Here is a 27,167-nt window from a genome sequence, read left to right as displayed (position 1 = left end):
CTTTCTTTGTTTTTTCTTTTTTCTGCTTTCCTTTCTTCCTTATTCTTTCTTCCATTCTGCATTTTTCCTCCATTTCTTTCCTCCAAAATGCTCTTTTCTTTTTTCCTTATTTACTTCCACCCTCTCTTCTTCCTTCCTCCCTTATGATGTTTTTTCTTTTTCGCTTTCTTGCCTTCCTTATTCTTTCTTTTTCTCTGTCTCTGACCCGGTGATGGTGTTCTGTCTGACCTCTTTCTCTCCGTCTCTCAGGTGACTGACCCACGCGTCTGATCCCTTCACCTTTACATTCACAGTTTATTCTCTCAGGTGGAGCGAGTGGGAGGTTTAACCCGGTGGATGAGTTGACGTGACATAGTGTGACGTGACGTGACGTGCGTGGGAGTTTTGTAGGCCTCGCTGGAGTGCTGTAGGATAACTCATTAGAGGCGCACAAGCTGAGGAATGCGCGTGTGTGTGTGTGAGTGGTTGCTATGTGCTGATGTACAAGCGCTCGCATGTGTCGCTGTCAGTCGTTTTTAGCGTAGCAGATGTGAGTTTAGTCACGTTGTCACAACAGGTTTTTCTAAACTCCTGAACAATAATATCAGAGAGAGAGAGAGAGAGAGCAAAGGAAAAGAAATGACCTTTAAGGTCAGAGGTGTATCTGGGGCACTGAACATGTACAAGGCTACGTTTATACTGTCGGGTAAATCTGACCCAATTCAGATTTTTTGCTCACAAATCGGATATGTTCTATGTCCGTGTAAACGGGAAAAAAACGCATGCATTCCGATATTTCGAGATCGGTTTCAGGCCTCCTTCATATGGGGAAATAAATCAGATATAAATCAGATATGTGCTAATGTGATTGTCGCGTAAATAGACAGATCCGATTTCCGTACGATCGGAGTTTTGTACGACATTAAAACTGCGACTTTTTCGCGGTTTAATGACGTAATGTTATTCTCCGGTGGAAGTGCGTGTGGAATTATAACATCGCAGGTGACATGAAAAAGGAAAAGAACCCAGACCCCCTCCGTCTATCTTGGTTAGTGTACCTCCCTTTAAGTATGCGCGATGTTTCAGATTGTATGACAAGTGTAAACACGTGTATCGGATATGAGTCCTAGTTGAACAAACGTGTAAACAGACGGTCAAAATCTGATATAGGCAACAAATCAGAATTGGTCATCGAGACCTGCAGTGTAAACGTAGCCCAAGTGAGTGTGTTGCTATGGAAACGATAGCGCAGCGCGTTAACAAGCACATGTGACCCTGCGCTGCTAGCAGAAAGAATTAATCAACAATCGGAACGCAGCGGCGCTGCGGGGTGTAGATGGCGAGCACGTAGAAACTTTGTGTGTGTGTGTGAGACAGCAGCGTGTCATCGACCAACACTGACAACCATCTGCTGTACTGCTAAAACTGGCCCCACACACACACACACACGTACGCATGTGCGTAAATATGTCACAGTGTTAAAATACACATGGACACTCGGGACGTGATACACCCGTGTGTGTGTGTGTAGGTGGACACTCCTGTGGACACTCCTTCTATGGTGGCCTTATGTAATAGTTCTGTGTTTAAGAGAGTGATGGAGAGAGTGAGTGAAGAATGAGAGTAGGTTCAGCTGTTGTTCAGGTCATGTGGTTTAGGGGGGCGTGGACAGGAATAGCAGCTCAGGGTTAACGCACATTTCCATCACCCACCCTGCTGTCCCTCCCTCCCTCCCTTCCTCCAGTCTCTCTCTCTCTCTCTTATTTATCTTCTGTTTCTGTTTATCTCGTGCCCTCTCCCATCAGTCTCTCTCTCTCTCTCTCTCTCTCTCTCTCGGGTCCACCAAAGCAACCAGCCCCAAAAAAAGTTCTCTCTCTTTTTCTGTTTTCTATGAATATATTAAGACTTGGTTATTTATATGTGTGCGTGTGTGTGTGCGTGTGCGTGTGTGTGCGCGTACTCATGCATGTGTGTGAGTGCCAGACAGTGTCAGGTGGTTTCGCAGTGACATAGTTTCCACTTTCAGTCTGACTCAACATTGCTTTATATATATATATATATGTGTGTGTGTGTGTGTGTGTGTTCCTGTATTGTAGACATTGTGAGGACCGGAACTCATCAAATGTCCTTTTTCTTCATACTCGTGACAATGTTGATGAGCAAAAATGTAAAAAGTGCGTAAACTTTTTACTTCTTACACAGAAAAAAACTGTGTCCAGTCTGTGAATGTTCCGGGGACGCGGCCCAGCTACCGCAGACACGCTGCTTTTTATAGGGCGCCATTACTTTTGCACTAACCGCGAAGCGACACGGTTGCTCTTGAAACCTTCCACATTCAACGGCGTTAAAACGAGTGAATGAAACCTGACTGCGCAACTCAGAAATGAAGTCGCGGGAGCGTCGTACTTTCCCGTCAGCTGTGTGCAGAATTTACAAGTTACAGATTCCACAGTGGAAAGTTGTGGTTTCAGACGACCGAGGTTGTTCACCATGACCTCATTTCTCGTGTAAACGCTTCTCTAAATGGTTTAGAAAAAAATGTCTATGCTAAATGAGACAAAAATAATAGCAAATTGACGGATGTCCTCATAATCACAGTCTGTGTGTGTGTGTATATAGATATAGATAGATAGATATATAGATATGAGTGTGTGTGTGTGTGTGTTTGTGAAAGAGATTGATGTTTCGACTTGACAGGAAGTCTGCGTGGGCGGTCTGCTTGTCAGTGAGATTAAATCCTTCAGTGTCCTTCGGCAGACTTTGCCACGTGGGTGAAAAGATGACGGAAAAAAAATGACGCCTCGGTCACGTCTCCGTCCTCGTTAGGTTTCTTTTCGTGTTTCGTTTTGCGTCGCTCATCCACCTCTCTTATTTTAATTCACAGAACAGATGAGTCAAATTTACTCACAGAGCATGTCCTTATAAAACTAAAAATGATTGAGAATTTTACCAAGGGACGCCCTAAATACCAAGTCCAGATAATGTGTGTAGTTCCTTGAATGACCACTAGGAGCTGGCTTCAAAAGCAAGTCTACAACAGAAATTAACACCAAGATGGCGACGTCCAGAGTTGAGCTTCCAAACCGCTCTTCAGAAAACCTGTTCTTTTTTTTATACAGTCTATGGCATTAACTAACCTGTCCTGAAGCCCCGCCCCTTTTCCTCATTTCATATCAGTATCATTTCAGCTGGCGCTTCCTTATCAACTTGATTTTTCAAAATTCTAGGTGGCGACACTAACAATCAGTGTTGGGGGCCGTTACTTAAGTAGCTAATTCATCATAATTCACCGCGAGTTTTGGCGCTGTGATTAGGTTTCCATCTTCCCGCGCGTCGGCCCTCACATAGTCAAACCGCAGAGGTGAGATTAGGGGTATTAGGTTAGCGATTAGGTTACTCGTTACATCAAAAAAGTAACCCAAGTACTCTAACGCGTTACACCCAACACTGCTAACAACTCGGCAACCTGGTGAATATTTATATTCAAATTTATCAAGCATGAACGCAGCGCCTGCTGCTGATTGGCTGGAGCGGTGTGTTGTGGTTCGGTCCGCACCACTTTATTTATGTCTTGTTTACAGAGTCAGGGCTGCGTTTGTGTTTAATTATCATCACAACACGTACAAGCTGGTCCACGTTATCACTTGGACTAGGAACTGCAGCTGACTGCGTTTTACTCTGTGTGTGAAAGTTTCACATCAGCTTGTGATAATATTCTTTCTGTGTGTGTGTGTGTGTGTGTGTGTGTGTGCGTGCGTGTGTGTGTGTGTGTGTTGTGGACATCTTCTTCTTTTCAGAGCTCACACTGGCCCCTTTGCACTAGTTGGAACTCCCGTCACTAAAAAGGTAAGAAATCTAAATGCATACAAAGTGCCTAGTTTACCAAGGAGTGTGTGAGTGTGTGTAAGTGTGTGTGTAAGTGAGTGTGTGAGTATTTAGTTTGCTTTTTGGCTTGTTTACTCAATGTCAGCTGTGCTTGTTCACACAAGAATTATCAGCAGCTGGGATGGGATTTTCTCTCTGTGTGTGTGTGTGTGTGTGTGTGTGTGTGTGTGCGGGCGCTGAGTTCTAATTTGCAGCTTGTGTGTCAGTGTGTTTGTTTTGTACATATTGTTCCCAGACTGTTTCATTTACACTTGAGTGAACCGCACACCTGTAAAACTTTAGCACAGCTCCTTACTCTTAAAGTGACCGTGTGACATGGAGTGATGATATGAACAGATACACAGGCCATGCCTCCTTCCTCACTGACTGTGACTGACAGATACACGGGCCACGCCTCCTTCCTCACTGACTGTGACTGACAGATACACGGGCCACGCCTCCTTCCTCACTCACTGTGACTGACAGATACACGGGCCACGCCTCCTTCCTCACTCACTGTGACTGACAGATACACGGGCCACGCCTCCTTCCTCACTCACTGTGACTGACAGATACACGGGCCACGCCTCCTTCCTCACTGACTGTGACTGACAGATACACGGGCCACGCCTCCTTCCTCACTGACTGTGACTGACAGATACACGGGCCACGCCTCCTTCCTCACTGACTGTGACTGACAGATACACGGGCCACGCCTCCTTCCTCACTGACTGTGACTGACAGATACACAGGCCACGCCTCCTTCCTCACTGACTGTGACTGACAGATACACAGACCACGCCTCCTTCCTCACTGACTGTGACTGACAGATACACAGGCCACGCCTCCTTCCTCACTGACTGTGACTGACAGATACACAGGCCACGCCTCCTTCCTCACTGACTGTGACTGACAGATACACAGGCCACGCCTCCTTCCTCACTGACTGTGACTGACAGATACACAGGCCACGCCTCCTTCCTCACTGACTGTGACTGACAGATACACAGGCCACGCCTCCTTCCTCACTCACTGTGACTGACAGATACACAGGCCACGCCTCCTTCCTCACTCACTGTGACTGACAGATACACAGGCCACGCCTCCTTCCTCACTCACTGTGACTGACAGATACACAGGCCACGCCTCCTTCCTCACTGACTGTGACTGACAGATACACAGGCCACGCCTCCTTCCTCACTGACTGTGACTGACAGATACACAGGCCACGCCTCCTTCCTCACTGACTGTGACTGACAGATACACAGGCCACGCCTCCTTCCTCACTGACTGTGACTGACAGATACACAGGCCACGCCTCCTTCCTCACTGACTGTGACTGACAGATACACAGGCCACGCCTCCTTACTCACTCACTGTGACTGACAGATACACAGGCCACGCCTCCTTCCTCACTCACTGTGACTGACAGATACACAGGCCACGCCTCCTTCCTCACTCACTGTGACTGGCAGATACACAGGCCACGCCTCCTTCTTACTCACTGTGACTGGCAGATACACAGGCCACGCCTCCTTCCTCACTGACTGTGACTGACAGATACACAGGCCACGCCTCCTTCCTCACTGACTGTGACTGACAGATACACAGGCCACGCCTCCTTCCTCACTCACTGTGACTGGCAGATACACAGGCCACAGGCAGCTTGGTGTGAAGAAATCAACTGTGGGAGCAATTATTAGAAAATAGAAGACATACAAGACCACTGATAATCTCCCTCGATCTGGGGCTCCACGCAAGATCTCACCCGTGGGGTCAAAAAGATCACAAGAACTATGAGCACAAATCACAGAACCACACGGGGGACCTACTGTAGTGAATGACCTGCAGAGAGCTGGGACCAAAGTAACAAAAGCTACCATCAGTAACACTCTGCTCCGCCAGGGACTTGAATCCTGCAGTGCCAGACGTGTCCCCCTGCTTAAGCCAGTACACGTCCAGGCCCGTCTGAGGTTTGATCGAGAGCATTTGGATGATCCAGAAGAGGATTGGGAGATTGTCATATGGTCAGATGAAACCAAAATAGCACTTCGTGTTTGGAAAAGAAAGAATGATGAGTTGCATCCAAAGAACACCATACCTACTGTGAAGCATGGGGGTGGAAACATCATGCTTTGGGGCTGTCTATCTGCAAAGGGACCAGGACGACTGATCCGTGTAAAGGAAAGAATGAATGGGGCCATGTATCGTAAGATTTCGAGTAAAAACCTCCTTCCATCAGCAAGGGCATTGAAGATGAAACGTAGCTGGATCTTTCAGCATGACAATGTTTCAATGAAACCCCCGTCTGGGGAATGAAGGAGTGGCTTCATAAGAAGCATTTTAAGGTCCTGGAGTGGCCTAGCCAGTCTCCAGATCCCAACCCCATAGAAAATCTTTAGAGGAAGTTAAAAGTCCGTGTTTCCCAGCGACAGCCCCAAACCATCACTGCTCTAGAGGAGATCTGCATGGAGGAACGGGCCAAAATACCAGCAACAGTGTGTGAACACCTTGTGGAGACGTACAGAAAACGTTGGACCAACAAAGTATTGAGATGAAATTTTGTTGTTGACCAAATACTTATTTTCCACCATAATTTGCAAATAAATTCCTTAAAAATCCTCGAATGTGTTTATCTGGATTTTTTTCTTATTTTCTCCCTCATAGTTGAGGTATACCTATGATGAGATTTACAGGCCTCTCTCATCTTTTTAACTGGGAGAACTTGCACAATTGGTGGCTGACTAAACACTTTTTTACCCCACTGTACTTCACGTACGTTCCTGTTCCTAGTTTATGACTGAACTAGAACTGTCGCGCCAGAGCCGTTAGCATCTGGTGGCTAATGAGCGCTAATTATGAGGGGATGGAAATCTCAGTTGTTGGTTGCTGTGGGTTACAGAGCACTGGAATGAGAGCGAGGGAGATTCCAGGACATGTGACTCAGTGAGCCGCTCCGCTGGTGTAGCTGCGAATGAGGAAAACAGTCCACACCAGCGGAGTCACGGCTAACGCGCTGACGTCCGCTACGTTCCCCGAACCTAGAAGTGTTTAATTCCTCCACAGCAATCTGTTCTCGAGTACGCGTTGCACAGTGCAGTTAAATCTACTTTTAACGTCACGTAACTGAGCTCATTCCTTTTCTCCTTTATTAGCTCCGACTGCTAACTCCGTCTGACCAATCAGGATCCAGAGTTCAGCCATGACGTAGGACGCAGTCACAAGTCCCCCTTTTTCAATCCCGAATGAATTCGTCATACACACACTGACAGTGTGTGTTTCGTGTGTGTGTGTGTGTGTGTGTGTGTCAGCAGGGTTTGAGTTCAATGTGAATTTTGACTTTGTGATGGAAAGCTGAATAAATGATAAGTGAAGGTCAGTGATTGAAGTGTGTGTGTGTGTGTGTGTGTGAGTGTGTGTGTGTGTGTGTGTGTGTGTTTCACAATGCAGTTGTGTGCTCCTTTGTCTCTAGTGATTATAAGAAAAGCTCTTGGAAGACTCTTAAATCCCCTCAGGAATGTGTGTGTGTGTGTGTGTGTGTGTGTGTGTGTGTGTGTGTGTGTGTGGAGTACAGATTTCTCACCGAGCAGTTTCTCAGAAAAGCCGGGCCGTGTGCTGGTGTGAGTGTGAGATGAAGGCCTTCAGTGTGTCGAGCTCCAACACGAAACCGGTTCATTTACACCGTTGTTAATGATTAATGCCAGGAATCACTAAACCCTCAGTGAGGGATACAGATCCACAGCACTACACACACACACACACACACACACACACGCACACAGGGTCATATTTTTCTCTGTGTATTCATGTGCTCAGGTTGTATAAAGTATAAACAGTTCCGTCAATCACACCTACTGTACTGTGACATACCTGTTAGTCGATGACATCAGTAATAAAACACGAGAAGCGATCAACGACAGTACGGTGCGATGAGGCGAAGTTAATTCTAACGTTCTCATACCACAAATGTTTTATTCCTCTTGTGCCACAGGAAGTTTTCATTACACGATGTTTCACGATGATCCTTTTTGTTCCGTGTATAGTTACACTGTAGTACCAGAGGTGGAAGGTCACTGAGGTCACCGAGGTCATTGACCCCAAAGCCTGGTTCATTTTGGTCCATGAGAACAGAATCGTTCCGTGCCTGGGATACAGCGTACACGGATCAGATGAACCTCATCAGTGCCGTTGGTCTCCTCGTCTTTTGTAGTTTTTGCAGCAGGAATTCATTCTGTACACACGTAAATGAAGGCCTTGTACTTTTAAACCTTGGCCATCTCTGGCTCCGACACTGGAGACTCCTTCCTTAGATCAGAGCTGCTGTGTGAATTATACTATTTTAATTAATATTCCTTTAATCTATGACTCTGACATGGTTATTACCTGTACGTTATATGTTGTTTTTTGTTGTTCCTCTCAGCATGATTGAAGACGGAGGGAGGAGAGGAAGGATGATGGCCGACAAGAGGCAGATCTTCACCGAGATGAGTGAGTGTTTCTCACCTGCTTTTTCAAATGTTCTCTAACATGATGTTCATGATAAGATGATGTTCATTAGTGTAGCAGGTGATTATATAGAGAAATAAAGGCAGTTTTTACTCTTATAACTGTCTTCTGTAATACTGTACAATCAAAAGTCCCGCTTTGACTCGAACGACCCTGGTGTTATAAAACTGAACAACTGATAAGCTGACTGATTTAAGTTTCATTTTGACTGAAAAGGAGCAAAAAATTTGATTCCAAAGTCATCAAAATGTATTTTATTTTATTTATTTTACAGTATATAGTTTGTTTATTTATTGCTTAATTTAAAACTTGACTTTAAAAGCATCAATGAGAAACGGTGTGCTTGTTGAGAAGTTTGCATGACCTTGATACACCTGTTGATGGAGAAAACTGATACGGTTTCAGATTCGCCCTCTAGTGGACATTTTTATATCTTTTATCTTTTATAACACTAGACCAGATGTTTGCAGATGACATTGTGGTTTGTAGCGAGAGCAGGAAACAGGTGGAGGAAAATTTGTAGAGGTGGAGGTATGCTCTGGAAAGCAGAGGAATGAAGGTTAGCTGCAGAAAGACGGAATACATCTGTGTGAATGAGAGGAACCCAAGAGGAACGGTGAGGATACAGGGAGCAGAGGTAAAGAACGTGCAGGACTTTAAGTACTTAGGGTCAACGGTCCAGAGTAATGGAGAGTGTGAAAAGGAGGTGAAGAGGCGGGTACAGGCAGGTTGGAATAGGTGGAGAAAAGTGTCAGGTGTGTTGTGCGATAAAAGAGAAGAATCGGAGAGAATGAAAGGAAAGGTGTACAGGACAGTGGTGAGACCAGCGATGCTCTACAGCTTAGAGACAGTGGCGCTGAAGAAAAGACAGGAGACAGAGTTGGAGGTAGCAGAGCTGAAGATGTTGATGTTCTCCTTGGGAGTGACAAGGATGGATAGGATCAAGAATAAGTTTATCAGAGGGACAACCCATGTTAGATGTTTTGGAGATAAAGTCAGAGAGGCCAGATTGAGGTGTTTTGGACATGTTCAGAGGAGAGATTGTGAATATATCAGTAGAAGGAGGCTGAGGTTGGAACTGCCAGGCAGGAGGTCTAGAGGAAGACCAAAGAGGAGATTTATGGATGCAGTGAGAAAGGAAATGAAGTTAGTTGGTGTGAGAGAAGAGGATGCAGAGGATAGGGTTAGATGGAGGCAAATGATTCGCTGTGGCGACCCCTGAAAGGGAACAGCCCCAAGACAAAGAAGAAGATTTTATAACACTGGCGTCACCACTGTCTGAGCACCTCTGTAAGCTCTGACCTGCCTGTTACAAGATCTGTTTTCATTGTACAATGATTTTAACTACATTTTAACATGGGTTGTTTCAGAAGCGCAGAATTTCGACTTGATCCGTCTCTCTACGTATCGCACGGCCTGCAAACTCCGCTTCGTCCAGAAGAAATGCAACCGTGAGTACGAGCACAAACCAACACGGCACTGATGTTTTGGGACTTTGGGGAAATTCTTAAGCGACTTTATAACGCTTGTAAACTGTGGTCATAAAAATTAAAACAATGTTTTTTGAAAAGTGTATTAAGTGGATGGAAAGACAAGCTTAGGAACCCAATTTCCAGGCTGGAAGGCTTGTTTGTTTGTTTTAACGTCCTTATATGGACTTCTCACAAGTTCCTGTATGTCGTATGGGGCGGAGCTTAGAATAGGGCTGTAATTGGATTAATGCACCTTCTGAGAGCTGTTGACCGTTTCAGTGCACCTGGTGGACGTGTGGAACATGATCGAGGCGTTTCGGGACAACGGCCTGAACACGTTGGAGCACAACACCGAGCTGAGCGTGTCCCGGCTGGAGACCATCGTCTCGTCCATCTTCTACCAGCTCAACAAGCGTCTGCCCACCACCTACCAGATCAACGTCCAGCAGAGCATCAGCCTGCTGCTCAACTTCCTCCTCGCCGCACACGACGGGTCTGCTTACGCGTATTTAATAGGAAAAAAAATCTATTTGGTGATATCGTGCCACTTTTGTCTGGCGATTCATGTACCGAGTCCTTTTGCGAATATTTTTTTCATTCATATACACAAGTTTGCATTTGATGTGGTAGAATGTGGAAGTTCCTCTATAATCCTACAGGTGGCGCTCTAAACTATTTAAACATTGTTAAAGGGCTGTCGATAGTAACACGCTAATATATGGGATTCATTTAGAAATCTTAACGCGGTACTAATTTTTTTAACACAAATTAATTAGGTGGCCATGTTTGACCCTAATGGCTTTCCATAATCATCATACAATATTATCACAATATGTAGGCCTTGATTCCATTTGTATTGCGATTCTATAATATCATGAATTTATTAATATACAGGTTTAATATATTTTTTTAACAAACTTGGCAAAAAAATGTGTTCCTATCATACTGGACACAAATGCAAAAATAAATGAATTAACATCTTTAAAAAAAAAATTGGTTTTGAAGTCAAATAAGTGTGAAAAGTAACTATCAGTGTTTCTGCCATCTTTAGTTATAATCCAGATGTTCTTGTGGTCCACACTTCCACTCCTTATAAACATTATATATCAGGTTCATACGGTCCTGGAAGATTGAAGTTCTGTAAAAAGAAGCAACAGTTGAATAAAAAGCATATTCGGTGTGTAATGTAATGTGTTCCTCTGTGAACTGTGTGTGTTGTGCAGTGAGGGCCAGGGCAGTGTGACGGTGTTCTCCGTGAAGGTCATGCTGGCGATCCTGTGCGGAGGGAAGATCGTGGATAAACTGCGCTGTGAGTGTGTTTCCTTCATGTCGTCTGTGATACAACATCGCCCCCTAGTGCACACCTTCAACAAACACTACATTACTATATATATATTTATGTGTTTATTTGGAAGATACCGTGGTTGTATATGAAGTGTGTATGTGTGTGTGTTAGATATTTTCTCTCAGATCGCAGACGCTAACGGAGCGATGACTCTGTCCAAGTTCGACCTCTTCCTGATGGAGGCGCTGAAACTGCCGTCCGCCGTGTTCGAGGGTCCGTCCTTTGGCTACACGCAGCACTTCGCACGCTCCTGCTTCCCACAGCAGGTACACACACACACACACACACACACACACGAATACATGATGATGTAAGTATTCCCGGATACATAAAGGCTAAAATATTGGTGTGTGTGTGTGTGTGTGTGTTGAACAGAAAAAGGTGATGTTGAACATGTTTCTAGACACGGTGATGGCCGATTCTCCTCCTCAGTGTCTCGTCTGGTTACCCCTCATGCACCGCATTGCTAATGTGGAGAACGGTAGATCTCTCGCTCTTTCTGTCTCTCTCTCTTGCTCTGTCTCTCTCTCGCTCTTTCTGTCTCTCTCTCGCTCTGTCTCTCTCACTTTTTCTTTCTCTTGTTCTGTCTCTCTCTTGTTTCTCTTACAAACACACACACAAACTGATCCCATAAGACTGTTTCAGTTTTTTTTATTAATCAAAAACACATTAGAAACTCTGACTCTGTCTTTTTCTTGCTCTCTTTCACTTTTTCACTTGCTTCCGTGTCTCACTCATTCCGCCTCTCTCTGTCTTTTTCTGTCTTTTTATCTTCTTTGCATACATGCTTGTTTCTCTCTTGCTCTGTCTGTCTGTCTTTATTTTGGTGCTGCTCTTTCTCACTCTTCCTTGCTCTCTCTCTCTCTCTCTTTCTCACCCCGTTCTCTCTCTCTCTTTCTCACACCGTTCTCTCTCTCTCTCTCTTTCTCACCCCGTTCTCTCTCTCTCTCTCCCCAGTCTTACACCCGGTCAGCTGTTCGTACTGCCGCGGTGAGAACATGCTGGGTTTTCGGTACCGCTGCCAGCAGTGCTTTAACTACCAGCTGTGTCAGACCTGCTATTGGCGTGGCCATGCCAGCGGCAACCATAGCAACCAGCACCAAATGAAGGAGCACTCGTCCTGGGTGAGGCTCCACTACTCATTACAGTCCAGATAAATCCAGTACAGCCTCTTAAAATACATTGTAATCCATTTGGATTAGTTTTAATCCACTATAATCCAATCATATTTACAGTGTATTATTATTGTTATTATTATTATTATTACTATAACATATTAAATTGTAATCATACAATAATCCGTTACAATAATTTTTTGTCAATTACAATTTACTATAATCTATTGCAATCAATTACTACTTATTGTAATTTATTAAAATTATTGGTCATTTATTAAATTGTGTTATAATCCACTAATATTTACCATAATCCACTGGCATTCAGTAGGATTTATTACAGTCCTTGTAGTCTCTTGCAATATTTTAATCCAATTTAATCCATTACTGTCTATTAAAACCCATTTCAGTATGTTATAATCCACAGTAATCAATTACAGTTTATTGTAAACCATTATAATCTGTTATATTACAAAGTAATCTATTATAGTCTATTATAATCCATAGTGATCCATTACAGTTTATTATAATCCATAGTGATCGTTACAGTTTATTATAATCCATAGTGATCGTTACAGTCTATTATAATCCATAGTGATCCATTACAGTTTATTATAATCCATAAGTGATCCATTATAGTCTATTGTAATCCATAGTGATCCATTACAGTCTATTGTGATCCCTTACAGTTTATTATAATCCATAGTGATCCATTACAGTTTATTATAATCCATAGTGATCGTTACAGTTTATTATAATCCATAGTGATCGTTACAGTCTATTATAATCCATAGTGATCCATTACAGTTTATTATAATCCACAGTGATCCATTACAGTCTATTATAATCCATAGTGATCCATTACAGTCTATTATAATCTATAGTGATCCATTACAGTTTATTATAATTCATAGTGATCCATTACAGTCTATTATAATCCATAGTGATCCATTACAGTTTATTATAATCCATAAGTGATCCATTATAGTCTGTTGTAATCCATAAGTGATTCATTACAGTCTATTGTGATCCCTTACAGTTTATTATAATCCATAGTGATCCATTACAGTTTATTATAATCCACAGTGATCCCTTACAGTTTTATTATAAGCCACAGTGATCCATTACAGTTTATTATAATTCATAGTGATCCATTACAGTATATTATAATCCATAAGTGATTCATTACAGTCTATTGTAATCCATAGTGATCCATTACAGTATATTATAATCCATAGTGATCCATTACAGTCTATTATAATTCATAGTGATCCATTACAGTTTATTATAATTCATAGTGATCCATTACAGTCTATTATAATTCACAGTGATCCATTACAGTTTATTATAATTCATAGTGATTCATTATAATCTATTATATTACATAGTAATCCGTCAGTTTATTATAATCCATAGTGATCCATTATTATCTATTATAGTTTATTATAATCCATAGCCAACTAGTACAGTTTATTTTAATCCATAGTAATCCAATAGTTTATTATAATCCATAGCTATCCATTACTGTCTATTATAATGCATAATCTGTTACATCAATGCTCTATAACAATTAATTAGTGTTATTATCCATAGTAGTCTATTATAATTCACTAATTTGTTAGTCTATTATAATCCATAGTAATCATCACCTGAAGGAGCTCCATAGTATGAGGACGTTATTACATTATTACATTGTTATTATTACAGTGTTGGTGTTATCACAGTGTTTAAGTGTAAAAGTTATTTACAGTCAAGATGCAATAATAAGGATTCACTAGGGGTGCCAATATATAGGAGAACCCTGTTTATCAAAAGTTCCTCCCTCCTAGGAATCTTTTTCTTTGGTTTGTTTGATGATGATTACGATGGTGTGTGTGTGTGTGTGTGTGTGTGTGTGTGTTGTAGAAATCTCCTGCTAAGAAGTTGGGCCGCGCCATTAGTAAATCATTTGGCTGTGTCCCGAGCCGAGAGCCCTCTCACCCCATCTACCCCGAGGACCCGGAGAGACCACTCGACCTCTCAAACATCATGTGTGTGTGTGTGTGTGTGTGTGTGTGTGTGTTATTCTGTCTCCCTCTCTCAATATATATATATATATATATATATATATATCCTTGTTGCATAAAAGTACCTCTGGAGTTTCTGTATATATTTTAAGACTGTGTGTGTGTGTGTGTGTGTGTGTGTGTGTGTGTGTGTGTTTCTCCCCAGACCACCCCGCCCTGTTCCAAACAACCTGACTGTCTCAGCGGCGCCCCCTTGTGTAAGCTCCACCCCCAACCAAAGGTAAGATAACCTGTAAATGCATTCTTTACAGCATAGTACAGAAGTACATGACCGAGGTGACAATGGCGTGAAAACACACACACACACACACACACACACACACACACACACATCATCATCATCACAGTTAATCATTCCTACAGGGATAGAGAGAGTGAGAATGAGTGTGTATCGTGTTACTGTTTGGTTTGTGTTCTCACCCACTGGTTAATGTTTGTGTTAATAATCTCACACACACACACACACACACACACACACACATTTGCATTTGTACTACATGCTGTGTGTCATTCATCCTGTTTACTCACCTCCTTGTGTGTGTCTGCTGTTTTTCACTTCATATTGTGTTTGTCCGGAATTGTGTGTGTGTGTGTGTGTGTGTGTGTGTGTGTGTGTGTGTGTGTGTGTGTGTGTGTGCGTGTGTGTGTGTGTGTAGGGTGCAGGGTATAGCTGCTGCTCAGCGTCTAAACGAGGAACACACATTGATTGCAGCTTATGTGAACAAACTGCAGTCGAGTCCACGGTGAGATTGTGTGTGTGTGTGTGTGTGTGTGTGTGTGTGTGTGTGTGTGTGTGTGTGTGTGTGTGTGTGTGTGTGAGACATACACTGACAGTTAATGAACATGGGAGGTACACATGATGGATTTTTGAACCCAGATCATTTAGAGTGTGTGTGTGTGTGTGTGTGTAGTGCTCTGGACAGCCCCAGCCGAATGGATGAGGAACACAAGCTAATCGCGCGATACACAGCTCGGCTAGCGTCGGAGCACGGCAACAATGCTGTAAGACCTGCACCCTTGTTTTACACACACTTTGAACCTTGTTACCATGGAAACGATGGGGCACGATGGGGCACTGACCTTTCACCTCTCGGTGTTTCCTCAGAGGGCTGATCAGCTCGGCTTCGACACCAACAAGAACCAGCGGCAGCTCATAGCACAGCTGGAGCAGAAGAACAGGTACACACACACACACACACACACACACTGAATACACACACACACACACACACACTGAATACACACACACACACTGAATACACACACACACACTGAATACACACACACACACACACATCACACACACACTGAATACACACATCACACACACATCACACACACACTGAATACACACATCACACACACATCACACACACACACTGAATACACACACACACATCACACACACACACTGAATACACACACACACACACTGAACACACACACACACACACTGAATACACACACACACACACTGAATACACACACACACACTGAATACACACACACACACTGAATACACACACACACACTGAATACACACACACACACACACACATCACACACACACATCACACACACACACACACACACACTGATCACACACACACACACACACACTGAATACACACACACACACTGAATACACACACACACACTGAATACACACACACACACTGAATACACACACACACACTGAATACACACACACATCACACACACACTGAATACACACATCACACACACATCACACACACACTGAATACACACATCACACACACATCACACACACACACTGAATACACACACACACATCACACACACACACTGAATACACACACACACACACTGAACACACACACACACACTGAACACACACACACACACTGAACACACACACACACACACTGAATACACACACACACACTGAATACACACACACACACTGAATACACACACACACACTGAATACACACACACACACACACACACATCACACACACACACACACACACACTGAATACACACACACACACACACTGAATACACACACTGAATACACACACTGAATACACACACACACATCACACACTCACACACACACATCACACACTCACACACACACATCACACACACACACACACACACTCACACACACACATCACACACACACACACACACACTGAATACACACACACACACACACACACTGAATACACACACACACACACACACTGAATACACACACACACACTGAATACACACACACACACACACACACACACTGAATACACACACACACATCACACACACACACATCACACACACACACACACACATCACACACACACACTGAATACACACACATCACACACACACACTGAATACACACACATCACACACACACACTGAATACACACACACACACATCACACACACACTGAATACACACACACACACTGAATACACACACACACACTGAATACACACACACTGAATACACACACACACACTGAATACACACACACTGAATACACACACACACACTGAATACACACACACACATCACACACACACACTGAATACACACACACACACACACACACTGAATACACACACACACACACACACACACACTGAATACACACACATCACACACACACATCACACACACACATCACACACACACACATCACACACACACATCACACACACACACATCACACACACACACACACTGAATACACACACACATCACACACACACACACACTGAATACACACACACTGAATACACACACACACACTGAATACACACACACACACACTGAATACACACACACACACATCACACACATCACACACACATCACACACACCCACTACGCACACACAATACACACAACATACACACAAACACATCACACAAACACTACACACATCACACACAACACGCACACTACACACACACACACCACACACACACACAAACACATCACACACACACACACCACACACACACACACACACACACATACACTACACACACACACACATACACTACACACACACTGAACACACACACACACTTGGCACACATCACACTACACACTGAAAACACACACACACACACACACACACACACTGTTCAGACTTTCTTTCAGATTTAAATGTGTTTTATTGGTTTGATAAATACTTACATTCGTTTTGCCGAAGTGTTCTCTTTAACTGCAGCAGTGACACACAGTGTTTCATTCCTTACTTTTCTGTGCGTGTATGTGTGTGCGTGTATGTGTGTGCGTGTATGTGTGCGTGCGTACGTGCATGCGTGTGTGTGTGTGTGTGTGTGTGCACAGAGAGATCCTGCAGGAGATCCAGCGTCTGCGTGTGGAGCACGAGCAGGTGTCCCAGCCCAGTCCGGAGAAAGCTCAGCAGAACCCCACACTGCTGGCTGAACTGCGGCTGCTCAGGTCTCACACACACGCACACACGCACACACTCTCTCTCTCACACACACTCACACACTCTGTCTCACACTTACACACTCTCTCGCACAAACTCACACATACTCTCACACACTCACACTCCCGCACACACTCACATACATACTCGCACACACTCGTGCGCACACACACTTGCGCGCTCACACTCACACTTATACACACACTCACACCCACTCACATAAACAACAACTATTGGAAACCAATATAAACTCTCTCTCTCTCTGTTTCTCCTTCTCTCTCTCACTTTATCACACCACTTCTGATGATTTATTTTTTTCCTTAGACTGTGTTTTTTATTTTTTAACTGTGTGTGTGTGTGTGTGTGTGTGTGTAGGCAGAGGAAGGATGAACTGGAACAGAGGATGTCGGCTCTGCAGGAGAGCAGGAGAGAGCTCATGGTGCAGCTAGAGGGACTGATGAAACTACTGAAGGTAAACACACACACACACACACACACACACACTATAGGCACTAGAGGGCAGTATCTCTCTTCCTCTTTTCTTGTTCTCTCTCTCTCTCTCTCTCCCCCCTGTTCTTCCTCTCACACTCCCCTGTATAACACACTCGATCGCTCTCGTCTCCTTCACTCGTTTTTCCTCTCACTTCTTATTTTGTTCTTCTTTTTCTTCTTCTGCCTTTCTCCTGCATGGTGTAGGAAGAGGAGCAGAAACAGGCAGTAAGTTTCCTCAAACTTTGTATGTGAGTGTGTGTGCACGAGAACGAGCGAGTGTGTGTGCGCGAGAACGAGCGAGTGTGTGTGCGCGAGAGCGAGCGAGTGTGTGTGCGCGAGAGCGAGCGAGTGTGTGTGCGCGAGAGTGAGCGAGTGTGTGTGCGCGAGAGTGAGCGAGTGTGTGTGCGCGAGAGTGAGCGAGTGTGTGTGCGCGAGAGTGAGCGAGTGTGTGTGCGCGAGAGTGAGCGAGTGTGTGTGTGCGAGAGTGAGCGAGTGTGTGTGTGCGAGAGTGAGCGAGTGTGTGTGTGCGAGAGTGAGCGAGTGTGTGTGTGCGAGAGTGAGCGAGTGTGTGTGTGCGAGAGTGAGCGAGTGTGTGTGTGCGAGAGCGAGCGAGTGTGTGCGCGAGAGCGAGCGAGTGTGTGCGCGAGAGCGAGCGAGTGTGCGCAACAGAGAGTGTGTGTGGGTATGTGAGAGCGAGTGCAAGTGTGTGTGTGTAAGAGTGTTAGTATTTTAGCAGATGATTCAGGCACGTCTGTGTTCTTCAGCTCTGTGTAAGTGCTCTTATGTAATAAACACCCTATTGCAGTGTATAATGGTGTGTGTGTGTGTGTGTGTGTGGTGTTGCGTGTCCAAGGCCCAGGCAGCAGGCACTCCTCAGAGCTCTCCCAGCCACGCTGCCTCTCGTCCAATCCCCATGCCCGTCCGCTCCACTGGCTCCACCCCTACGCACACAGGCCACGCCCCCTCCCAGGTGCCTCAGGACTCTCTTGCCGGAGTGGGCGGAGACGTGTGCGAGGCTTTCGCTCACGGTGAGAGGAACAGAAGCATGCAGAAGTGCCTCGCTGTCTCACACTTTGTCTAAATGTCTCACTTGCTCTGTCCCACCTGCTTTCTCACTGTCTCACTCTGTATGTCTCTCTTGCCGCCACTCTCTCCCTCACACTGTCTCACTCCCGCTGTCTCTGTCTCACTCCCTGTGTTCTTCTCCTGATTGCACTCTGTCTGTCCCTCTTGCTGTCTCACTGTTTGTAGCTGTCTGTCTCACCTTGTCTCTCTCTCTCTTGCTGTATCTCACCGTCTGTCTGTCCTTGTATCTCTCTTGTTCTTCTTTCCTGTATCTCTCTGTCGCTCTTTTTTTCCTGTGTATCTTTCTCCCTTTCTGTCTCTCACTGTCTCTCTCCTACTGTGTCTCTCAGTTTCTTACTTACACTTTCTCTCACACACTGTCTGTGTCCATCTGTCACTGTCTCTCTCTGTCTCTCTCAATCTTTCTTCCTCTCCCACTGACTGACTCTCTCTCTCTCTCTCTCTCTCTCTCTCTCTCTCTCTCTGTGGGTTTCAGGAGCACGCAGGAACCTGAGGAACGACCTTCTGGTGGCAGCCGACTCCATCACCAACACCATGTCCTCCTTAGTCAAGGAGCTGCACACTGGTAGGAAAACACACACACACACACACACACATATAACTTTTAAGACCCACGCTGAGGGGTTTTAATCATGAAGCATCTCACCTCTGCGTTGTGTGTGTGTGTGTGTGTGTGTGTGTGTGTGTGTGTGTGTAGAGGAAGACATGGTGGAGGAAGATGAGAGACTGCAGAACGGGAGAGACAGAGGTACACACCTCCACACTGTACATACACACTATGACAACTATTGGTCTATTTCACTCCATCTCTCCTTCTGTTTCTCACTCCTTCTCTCTTTCCATCTGTTTCACTTCATCTCTTTCACCCCCCCCTCTCTCTCTTTCTCTCTTCCTCTGTTTCTCACTGTATCACTGTATAACACTAATATTATGAGATACCGCGGTTCATTAATAGCCGCAGTACTCTGTCTGTGCTCCAGGGGGCTGTCTTTTAAAATTAACTGCACCGTTAAAGTCTGTGTTTGACTTCTTTTTTAGTCTGTGTAGAATAAAGAAATCATGTTTATACAAGAGGCGTTCGAGTCAAAGCAGGACTTTAGGCCGACAGTTTGAAGTGACAATTCAGTAAAAAAAAAAAAAAAAAAAAGATCCGATTTTTTTTCGGGCTGTGTGAACGCACAAATCAGATGCTTTTCAGTTTCACATACGGTCCTAGATCGGATACGTCTCCAGTATGAGGTCATGTGACTCGAATAAGATCGGGATTCATTCGACTGAACGAAAACAGGCGACCGACTGCTTGCCATCCTGCAGAGCAAAACCACAAACAGTCTTAATTTTCCTATTTTCACTAAAATTAAATCGTGACGTGTCTTAACCCTGATAACGTGAGCAAACACGTATCGATCGATGTGCACAATATTCAAACTCTTAACACTGTTGGGCCAAAAGTTTTTAAAAGAAAAACTGCCAGGAGAACTTGGACTAAATCCATGTCAGATGTTTAATATCAAGCGAACGTTCTGCTCCTTAACCTCGCCGGTTATTGATTCGTTTCTAATTAAGTGTCCTGCTGCTTGCAGACGGTAGTGTAGTTAAACCTGCGCTGTGATGTTTACAGCCTATAGCTAGTGTGTGTGTTAGAGAGCTCATTATGCTTTAATTACTGGTTAGTATCACTGAGGGAGCTGTTTACGAGCACTCGGAGGTTGTGTAGGAAGTCGAGTGATCTTTTTTTTTCCTTACTTCCTGTCTGCGCTTTATAGTCCAGGCCTGACTGTGAACCGCCTCATTATATTATATTATATGATACTGTATAGGACACGGTCTGTCTCGTTAATCTGTTTAGAGTTTAAACACAGCGGTGTGGTATGAAGCGCATTTTTCATTTAGGCGCTAATCGGAACGGCGGCACAGTAGTTAGCACTGTCCTGAGGTCCTGAGTTCGATTCCTGTGTCGGGTCTGTGTGCATGGAGTTTGCATGTTCTCCCCGTGCTTGGTGGGTTTCCTCCAGGTACTCTGGTTTCCTCCAACAGTCCAAAGACCTGCAATTAGGCTAATTGGCGTTCCCCTCCAGGATCCTTGGACAGCATCTAGGAAAGCCTGGCCTGCTGTGGTCCAGGGGGTCACGAAGAGTCGGACCCGATTGAACAAGAGCAATTAGAGCGACACGTCTTGTGTTCCTTTCACAGTACGTCTGGAACCTCATTATCCGAGTTGCAACAGTTCGTTTTCCCTCTATCCATCCCCTCTTGAGGTCACTTCGTGTAGTACGTCATTATTAAGTTGAACTGCTTCGGGTTTACTTTCGGGTATGGGGGGCCATTTCAATTTGAATCGATTCCTCACTCGAGTTTGCTTCCTGGATTGACTCAATTCTTAATCGACTCACTGCTTCAATCGAGTTCAACTCCTGTATGGAAGTCAAATTCATGTTTAATCGAGGTTACTTCCTGTGGTGACTCGATTCCGAGTCAAATCACTTCTTTAATTGAGTTCACTTCTTGCAGTGAATCAATTTCAATTTGAATCACTGCCTCACTCGAGTTCTCTCCCTGCAGTGATTTGATTATAAGTCAGTTCTCCTCCTCACTCCCTGGAGTAAGTCGATTCCAAGTTTAATCAGTTCCTTACTCAAGTTCACTTTCTCAAATGAGTTGAATCATATCCTCGCTCAAATCCCCTTTTTCTTAGTGACTCGATTCTTAGTCAAATCGCTTCTTTCCTCGAGTTCACTTCCTGCATTGGGTTGACTCAAAATCGGAAGTTTTTTATTTCTAGAGTTTACACCATGCGGAGTCGCTTCCTCGCTTAAGTTCACTGCTTGGAATGAGTCAACTTAGAGTCAACTTAGAGTTCACTTCCTGCATTGATTTGATTAGCGTCAAACGTTTCTTCTCGCTTGTTCGCTTCATGCAGAGTCGGGTTCCTTGTTGGTTCTGGATCACTTTGTGCAGTGGGTCGATTGCGAGTCGATTCGCTTCCTCACTCGAGTTCACTTTCAGCAGGGAAACGATTCAGAGCCAAAGAGGTTTTCTCACTGGAGTTTACTTCTTGCAGGGTGTTTTAACTAACAAAAGCTGCTTTTGTGGAATTGTACTTCTTTGCTTCTGATTTCATTGTTGTTTTCCCAGATTAAGCCAGCTGGTAATAGCAAGCGTCTCAGACTGTGTATTGTCAAAGTTTATTGTTTTTCCTTTTCTTCTTCTTATTATTTTTTTCTTGTTCATCTACGGGCTCCAGCACAAAAAGAAATCGACACAATTTTGCTTTGAAGTCAGGTTTTGATGAGGTGTTTAGGTGTTATCTAGTAAAAACAAAACAAAACTTTTATTTCCAGCTTATGCTTTGATGTGAGTAATATTCAGCTAGGGGGCGTGGCCTAAAGTTTGACAGATGATTTCTTGATACCAATCCGTTGTCGTTTCAGGTACGGCGGTTGGCCAGGTGAGAGCAGTCGCTCATCAGACTCCACCCAGAGACGTGAAGCGCTCCGCTCACGCACCGCTCTCACGATGATGATGATGATGATGAAGAGACACGTGAAAATGATGATCTGGATCTTCAAGAGCCGCTGTTTATACATGATTATAATCTTTGAATGGAAGATCATGCAGTTTTATTTGTTTTCTGATTAGTTTTGATTTGTTTTTTTGCTAAAAGGCTGTTTCGTTAATAAGCTCAGTTTGATTTCGCATGATTGATTTTAGTTAGAGTTAAAAAAAAAATAAAAATAAACTACTGATATCAGGCATCCCGTTTTGGACTGCGGACGTTCGAGGGGACGGGGAGACGCTTGTGAGTGATGGTGCTGAGGATGTTGTGAAGGACGGATGATGGAGGGTTGAGGTGGGAAAGTTGAGGAAGGTTAGAGAGAAAGTGCTGAGAGAGTCGTGCAGGTCAGACGCGTCGGGTGGGTAAAGAGAGATTTGCTTAGCGTGTGCTGTGTTTAAGGAACCACACGACGGAACCGTGTTAATTTATTTTCTTTTTCTTTATTTGCGACGTGTTTGCGGTTTTATTTATTTGCATCGGACAGCCTTTAAGCTCTCAGAGGTGTACATGTCGGAGGAGATCTTCATGGTCGTAAATCTTTGGGCTCCAGCCAAATAAGCGAAACCTAGTTTCAGACTAAATCATTTTTTAAAATATATATATATTAGTCCAGGGCTTGCCTTCGTCCGAGTTCTGTTTTAGATCGACCCGTTTTTTTTCCGGGCAGCGAGTTAACAGGAAATCAGCGCCGTGTTTCTCACTGATCGTGTTTGTCTTTACTTGAAAACGTATTTTGATCTAGTGGCAGCTACGTTCTGGTGCTGAACACAAGACTACTCTTAGTGTGCTTTCACGCCTATTAATCCATCTGAATGAATTATTTCGATTGGTTTAACGTGATGTCCGAGGCGTCGTTTAGAGCTGAAGACGTCCCTGTTAAATCATATGTTCTGGAATAAGTAAATAAAAGCTAAACATTTTTTTTTTTTTAACCAAGTAGTAAAGCATGGAGAACATGGAGCTGGTGCTAATAAATGGTTTATTTCTATAAATAACTGGATAAAAACTTGTCAGTGTATTTTCTTTATTTATTCTTTGGTCCACATGGCATTTCTGCAGCGCTCCAGATTAGTCTCTGGTCAAAGCAAGTGATCACAGCACCTCCTGCAGTGAGTCGATTCCGAGTCGAGACGCTTTCTCATTAGCGTTGACTCCGTGCCGCGAGTCGATTAAGATTCAAAAGGCATTCTCAGTATGGCTGGACGATCTGCAGTGAGTCGATTCATAGCCGAATCGTTTTTACCACCAGAGTTCACTTCAGGCAAGTCGATCCGGAGGCAAACTGGTTCATTAAGAGTCAGAACGGTTTCTCACCAGAGTTGACTCTATGCAGTTAGTCAATTCCGAGTCATTCGCACTGGAGGTGAGTTCTTTAAGAGAGTCACTTCCGAGTCAAATTGCTTTCTCTCTAGGCTCACTTCCAGCAGTGAGTCGATTCCGAGTCGAAACATTTTCTTGCCAGAGTCAAACTGGTTGATATAGAGTCAGAATGGTTTCATTCAGCGAGTCGATTCTGAGTCACAACACTTTCACATTGGGGATCACTTCCTAAAGAAAGTTTCAGAATAGAAATGTTTTTTCGGGTCACTCCCGGCAGTGAGTCGAATCCAAAGCGAAATACTTTCTTGCGATGATCAAACTGGTTCATTCAGACTCAGAAGGCTTTCTTACTACAGTTGATCTGATGCAGTGAGTCGATTCAAAGTCAAATCACTTTCGCGCTTGAGATCACTTACTTGAGACTTACGTGAACACTCTATGGTTCACGTGATACTGTGAGTCTATTCCGATTGGAATTACTCCCTTACTAGAGTTCACATCCTGCGGCGAGTCGAGCATTTTATCACTTGAACTCATTTCTTAGAAAGACTCGGAGAAGACCACTGTCTCAATTGAGTTGACTTCGTGCTGTGAGTCGATTCAGAGTCAAATGGTTTTCTCAGACGTGGCCTGAAATAGAGACCACGCAACAAAGGTTCTGTTCAAACGGAGAGCACGAGAGCGCTCTTAGCTAGCTAGAAAAAGTGAGGACAATTTAGCGACAGAGTTAGCATAACTGAAGAAATTTTATTAGTGCTGGTTCGAAACTATCAGTAAAATATTGAACGCGCTGCTGTCTGTCTGTCTGTGTTGGAGACGAGATCTCGGCCTGCCTTGGGTTTGGAACGCAGTGTTTGGAAAACGAGCCCTCTGATGATCGTGGACTGCCTCCTTTAAGCTCGCTTTTGTGTAAATATTGAAGTTAGAGATGATTTAGTTTTATAGAACTTTATTTTAGGTACAGACAAGAAGGACGAGGACTGAATATACGTATATGTGTCCTTAAGAGGACCCTTACCCATGATGCCTCTGTGTGTACACACACACACACACACACACATCTGACCTGCTGTGCTGTGTATTTTTTATACATGTGCATTTGTGTATGTGTGTGTGTGTGTGTGTGTGTGAGTACATAATGCTGGATTGTCATTATAATGAAGCTGACTTTTTACCCGAGTCCCAAGTGGGATTGTGGGAAATGTATTTTTAGCCTTTACCCTGTGTATAAAGGTGAAAAAAAAAAATTATCGCACATAAATTCTGCCAAAATGTCTTGCAATGTTTCTTGTGTGAGTGTGTGTGTGTGTGTGTGTTTCCTCAGTTTTATATAAACAAGCAAACAAACAAAACAGCTGTGCCTTTTTTTCTTTTTAGTAGAATTGTGCTGTTTCTCTCTCTCTCACACACACACACATTTTTCTTGTATAACTATACTTATAAGGACTTTTTAATTACCAAAAATTATGTTATACGACGCCTAAATCTAACCACAGCCTTAACTGGCACAACCAAATAAAAAAATTAGGGGAGGCTTTTTTTTTTTTGTCTTTTTTACATATAAACATCCTCACAAAGTCAAACTTGTCAGGTAAACCTGGCGTTATGGGGACACTTGGTCCCCATTAAGATAAGACGTCTCCTCGTGATATTTTTCCCACTCTCAATTGCAATATATATATATATATATAGTATAAGAATTATTCAGACAATCATGGTGTGCTTTAAACAAAATTTTCTGATGACAACAACAAAAAAATTTAAGTCTTCAAATTACACTTTTTAAAATCTACACTTTTTATTTCCAATATAATTTGCTTGATTGGTTTTAAATGCATGTTTGTATTTGTGTTTTTTTTTTTTTGTGCAGATCATTTTTATGTTGGAATTTAAAATCCAATATTTTGTTTTGGGGGAAAAAAACAGACAGGAAAAGTGCCTTAGAGTGTTCACTGCCGAGCGATTATGAAATAAAACTCTGTGGTTTATAGAAATTGTGATGATTTTTATAAAATGTTACCACTTGTATGAACAGCTGTTTAAGAACTCTCCCACACACACATTATTCCTGTACTTTTGTTCATGATACATAAATCTCTTATTGTTTGCCGTAGACAATCTAAAAGCCACTTTTTTTTTTGTTAAATTTAATCTCAGACCCAGACTCTGAGTTTTTTTAAAATAATTTATTTCTAACATGTTCACCCTTTTTTATTAAATCCTGTGCAGAGTTTTGTAAAACCACTCACCAATTTGTGTGCACATTTTAATAAAAATGAGCAAAAGAGAGAGAAAAACTGTTATGGGTTTAGTTTTTTTTCTAATTCGCTCTCGAGGAGATTAATTTGTTTGCTCGATTTACTAAAATGTTTAAAAAGAAAAACAAACATTTTATTAAATCATAAACATAATTTAGTGAAATGATCAAACAAATTAATGACACCGCACTAGGACTTTATACATTTACAAACAACAAAAAAAATTTTTAAGGTGTTTTCTATAATTTTCACCTCACATCATGACTTGTAAATTAATTTTTTTTAAAAAGCGAGCGCTTTTTGTTTTTAAAGTTAAATAAATGAGGTTTCTTATTCACAGTTTGTGTAAGCGTGTGTGTGTGTGTGTGTGTGTGTGTCAGATTTGGAGGCTCATGGTGCCGGTAACCATGTCTTCATGTCCCCATCTGTTCTCCTCCAGTCCTACCCGCCATAAAGAATGTCTTTCATATCATGATTTAAAGTTGTTTGCAATTTTTTTTTTCAAATATATCAGAAATAAATGGTACTTTAAAAAGGAACCGTGTTCAGCGTTGAAATTATTTGTGCTGTCACACTCCACAGTACTGGCTTAAGCCTGATATGAAAGTAAGACACTTTTCCCACAAGTATTTCTTTTTCTTATTGTGA

The 27,167-nt window shown here is 43.2% G+C and overlaps 1 protein-coding gene across 7 annotated transcripts in view; it reads left to right on the top strand.

The window, feature by feature from the left end:
• Positions 1 to 25,793, top strand: part of dtnba (dystrobrevin, beta a) — a 32,305-nt gene extending 6,512 nt beyond the window's left edge. For 3 of the 7 annotated variants that reach the window (XM_053482192.1, XM_053482201.1, XM_053482210.1), the window contains exons 2-21: positions 3,777 to 3,825; positions 8,264 to 8,331; positions 9,720 to 9,800; positions 10,101 to 10,314; positions 11,045 to 11,130; positions 11,278 to 11,432; positions 11,542 to 11,647; positions 12,124 to 12,290; positions 14,187 to 14,311; positions 14,493 to 14,567; positions 15,004 to 15,090; positions 15,259 to 15,349; positions 15,453 to 15,526; positions 17,702 to 17,815; positions 18,183 to 18,279; positions 18,504 to 18,524; positions 19,153 to 19,327; positions 19,861 to 19,950; positions 20,083 to 20,133; positions 22,817 to 25,793. In XM_053482192.1, the coding sequence (XP_053338167.1) occupies positions 8,265 to 8,331; positions 9,720 to 9,800; positions 10,101 to 10,314; positions 11,045 to 11,130; positions 11,278 to 11,432; positions 11,542 to 11,647; positions 12,124 to 12,290; positions 14,187 to 14,311; positions 14,493 to 14,567; positions 15,004 to 15,090; positions 15,259 to 15,349; positions 15,453 to 15,526; positions 17,702 to 17,815; positions 18,183 to 18,279; positions 18,504 to 18,524; positions 19,153 to 19,327; positions 19,861 to 19,950; positions 20,083 to 20,133; positions 22,817 to 22,905 (1,965 nt within the window). In that variant the 5' untranslated portion in view covers positions 3,777 to 3,825; position 8,264 and the 3' untranslated portion in view covers positions 22,906 to 25,793. Of the gene's footprint in view, positions 1 to 3,776; positions 3,826 to 8,237; positions 8,332 to 9,719; positions 9,801 to 10,100; positions 10,315 to 11,044; positions 11,131 to 11,277; positions 11,433 to 11,541; positions 11,648 to 12,123; positions 12,291 to 14,186; positions 14,312 to 14,492; positions 14,568 to 15,003; positions 15,091 to 15,258; positions 15,350 to 15,452; positions 15,527 to 17,701; positions 17,816 to 18,182; positions 18,280 to 18,503; positions 18,525 to 19,152; positions 19,328 to 19,860; positions 19,951 to 20,082; positions 20,134 to 22,816 lie in introns of those variants that run through there. The other 4 variants (XM_053482217.1, XM_053482237.1, XM_053482227.1 and 1 more) reach the window with 4 other exon arrangements.
• The last annotated feature ends 1,374 nt before the right edge of the window (positions 25,794 to 27,167 follow it).

The sequence above is a fragment of the Clarias gariepinus genome, chromosome 2, assembly GCF_024256425.1.
Source record: "Clarias gariepinus isolate MV-2021 ecotype Netherlands chromosome 2, CGAR_prim_01v2, whole genome shotgun sequence".
In the NCBI taxonomy this organism is placed as follows: Eukaryota; Metazoa; Chordata; class Actinopteri; order Siluriformes; family Clariidae; genus Clarias; species Clarias gariepinus.
The sequence above is the reverse complement of the archived record's forward strand: the minus strand, read 5'-3'. Positions and strand labels throughout refer to the sequence as shown.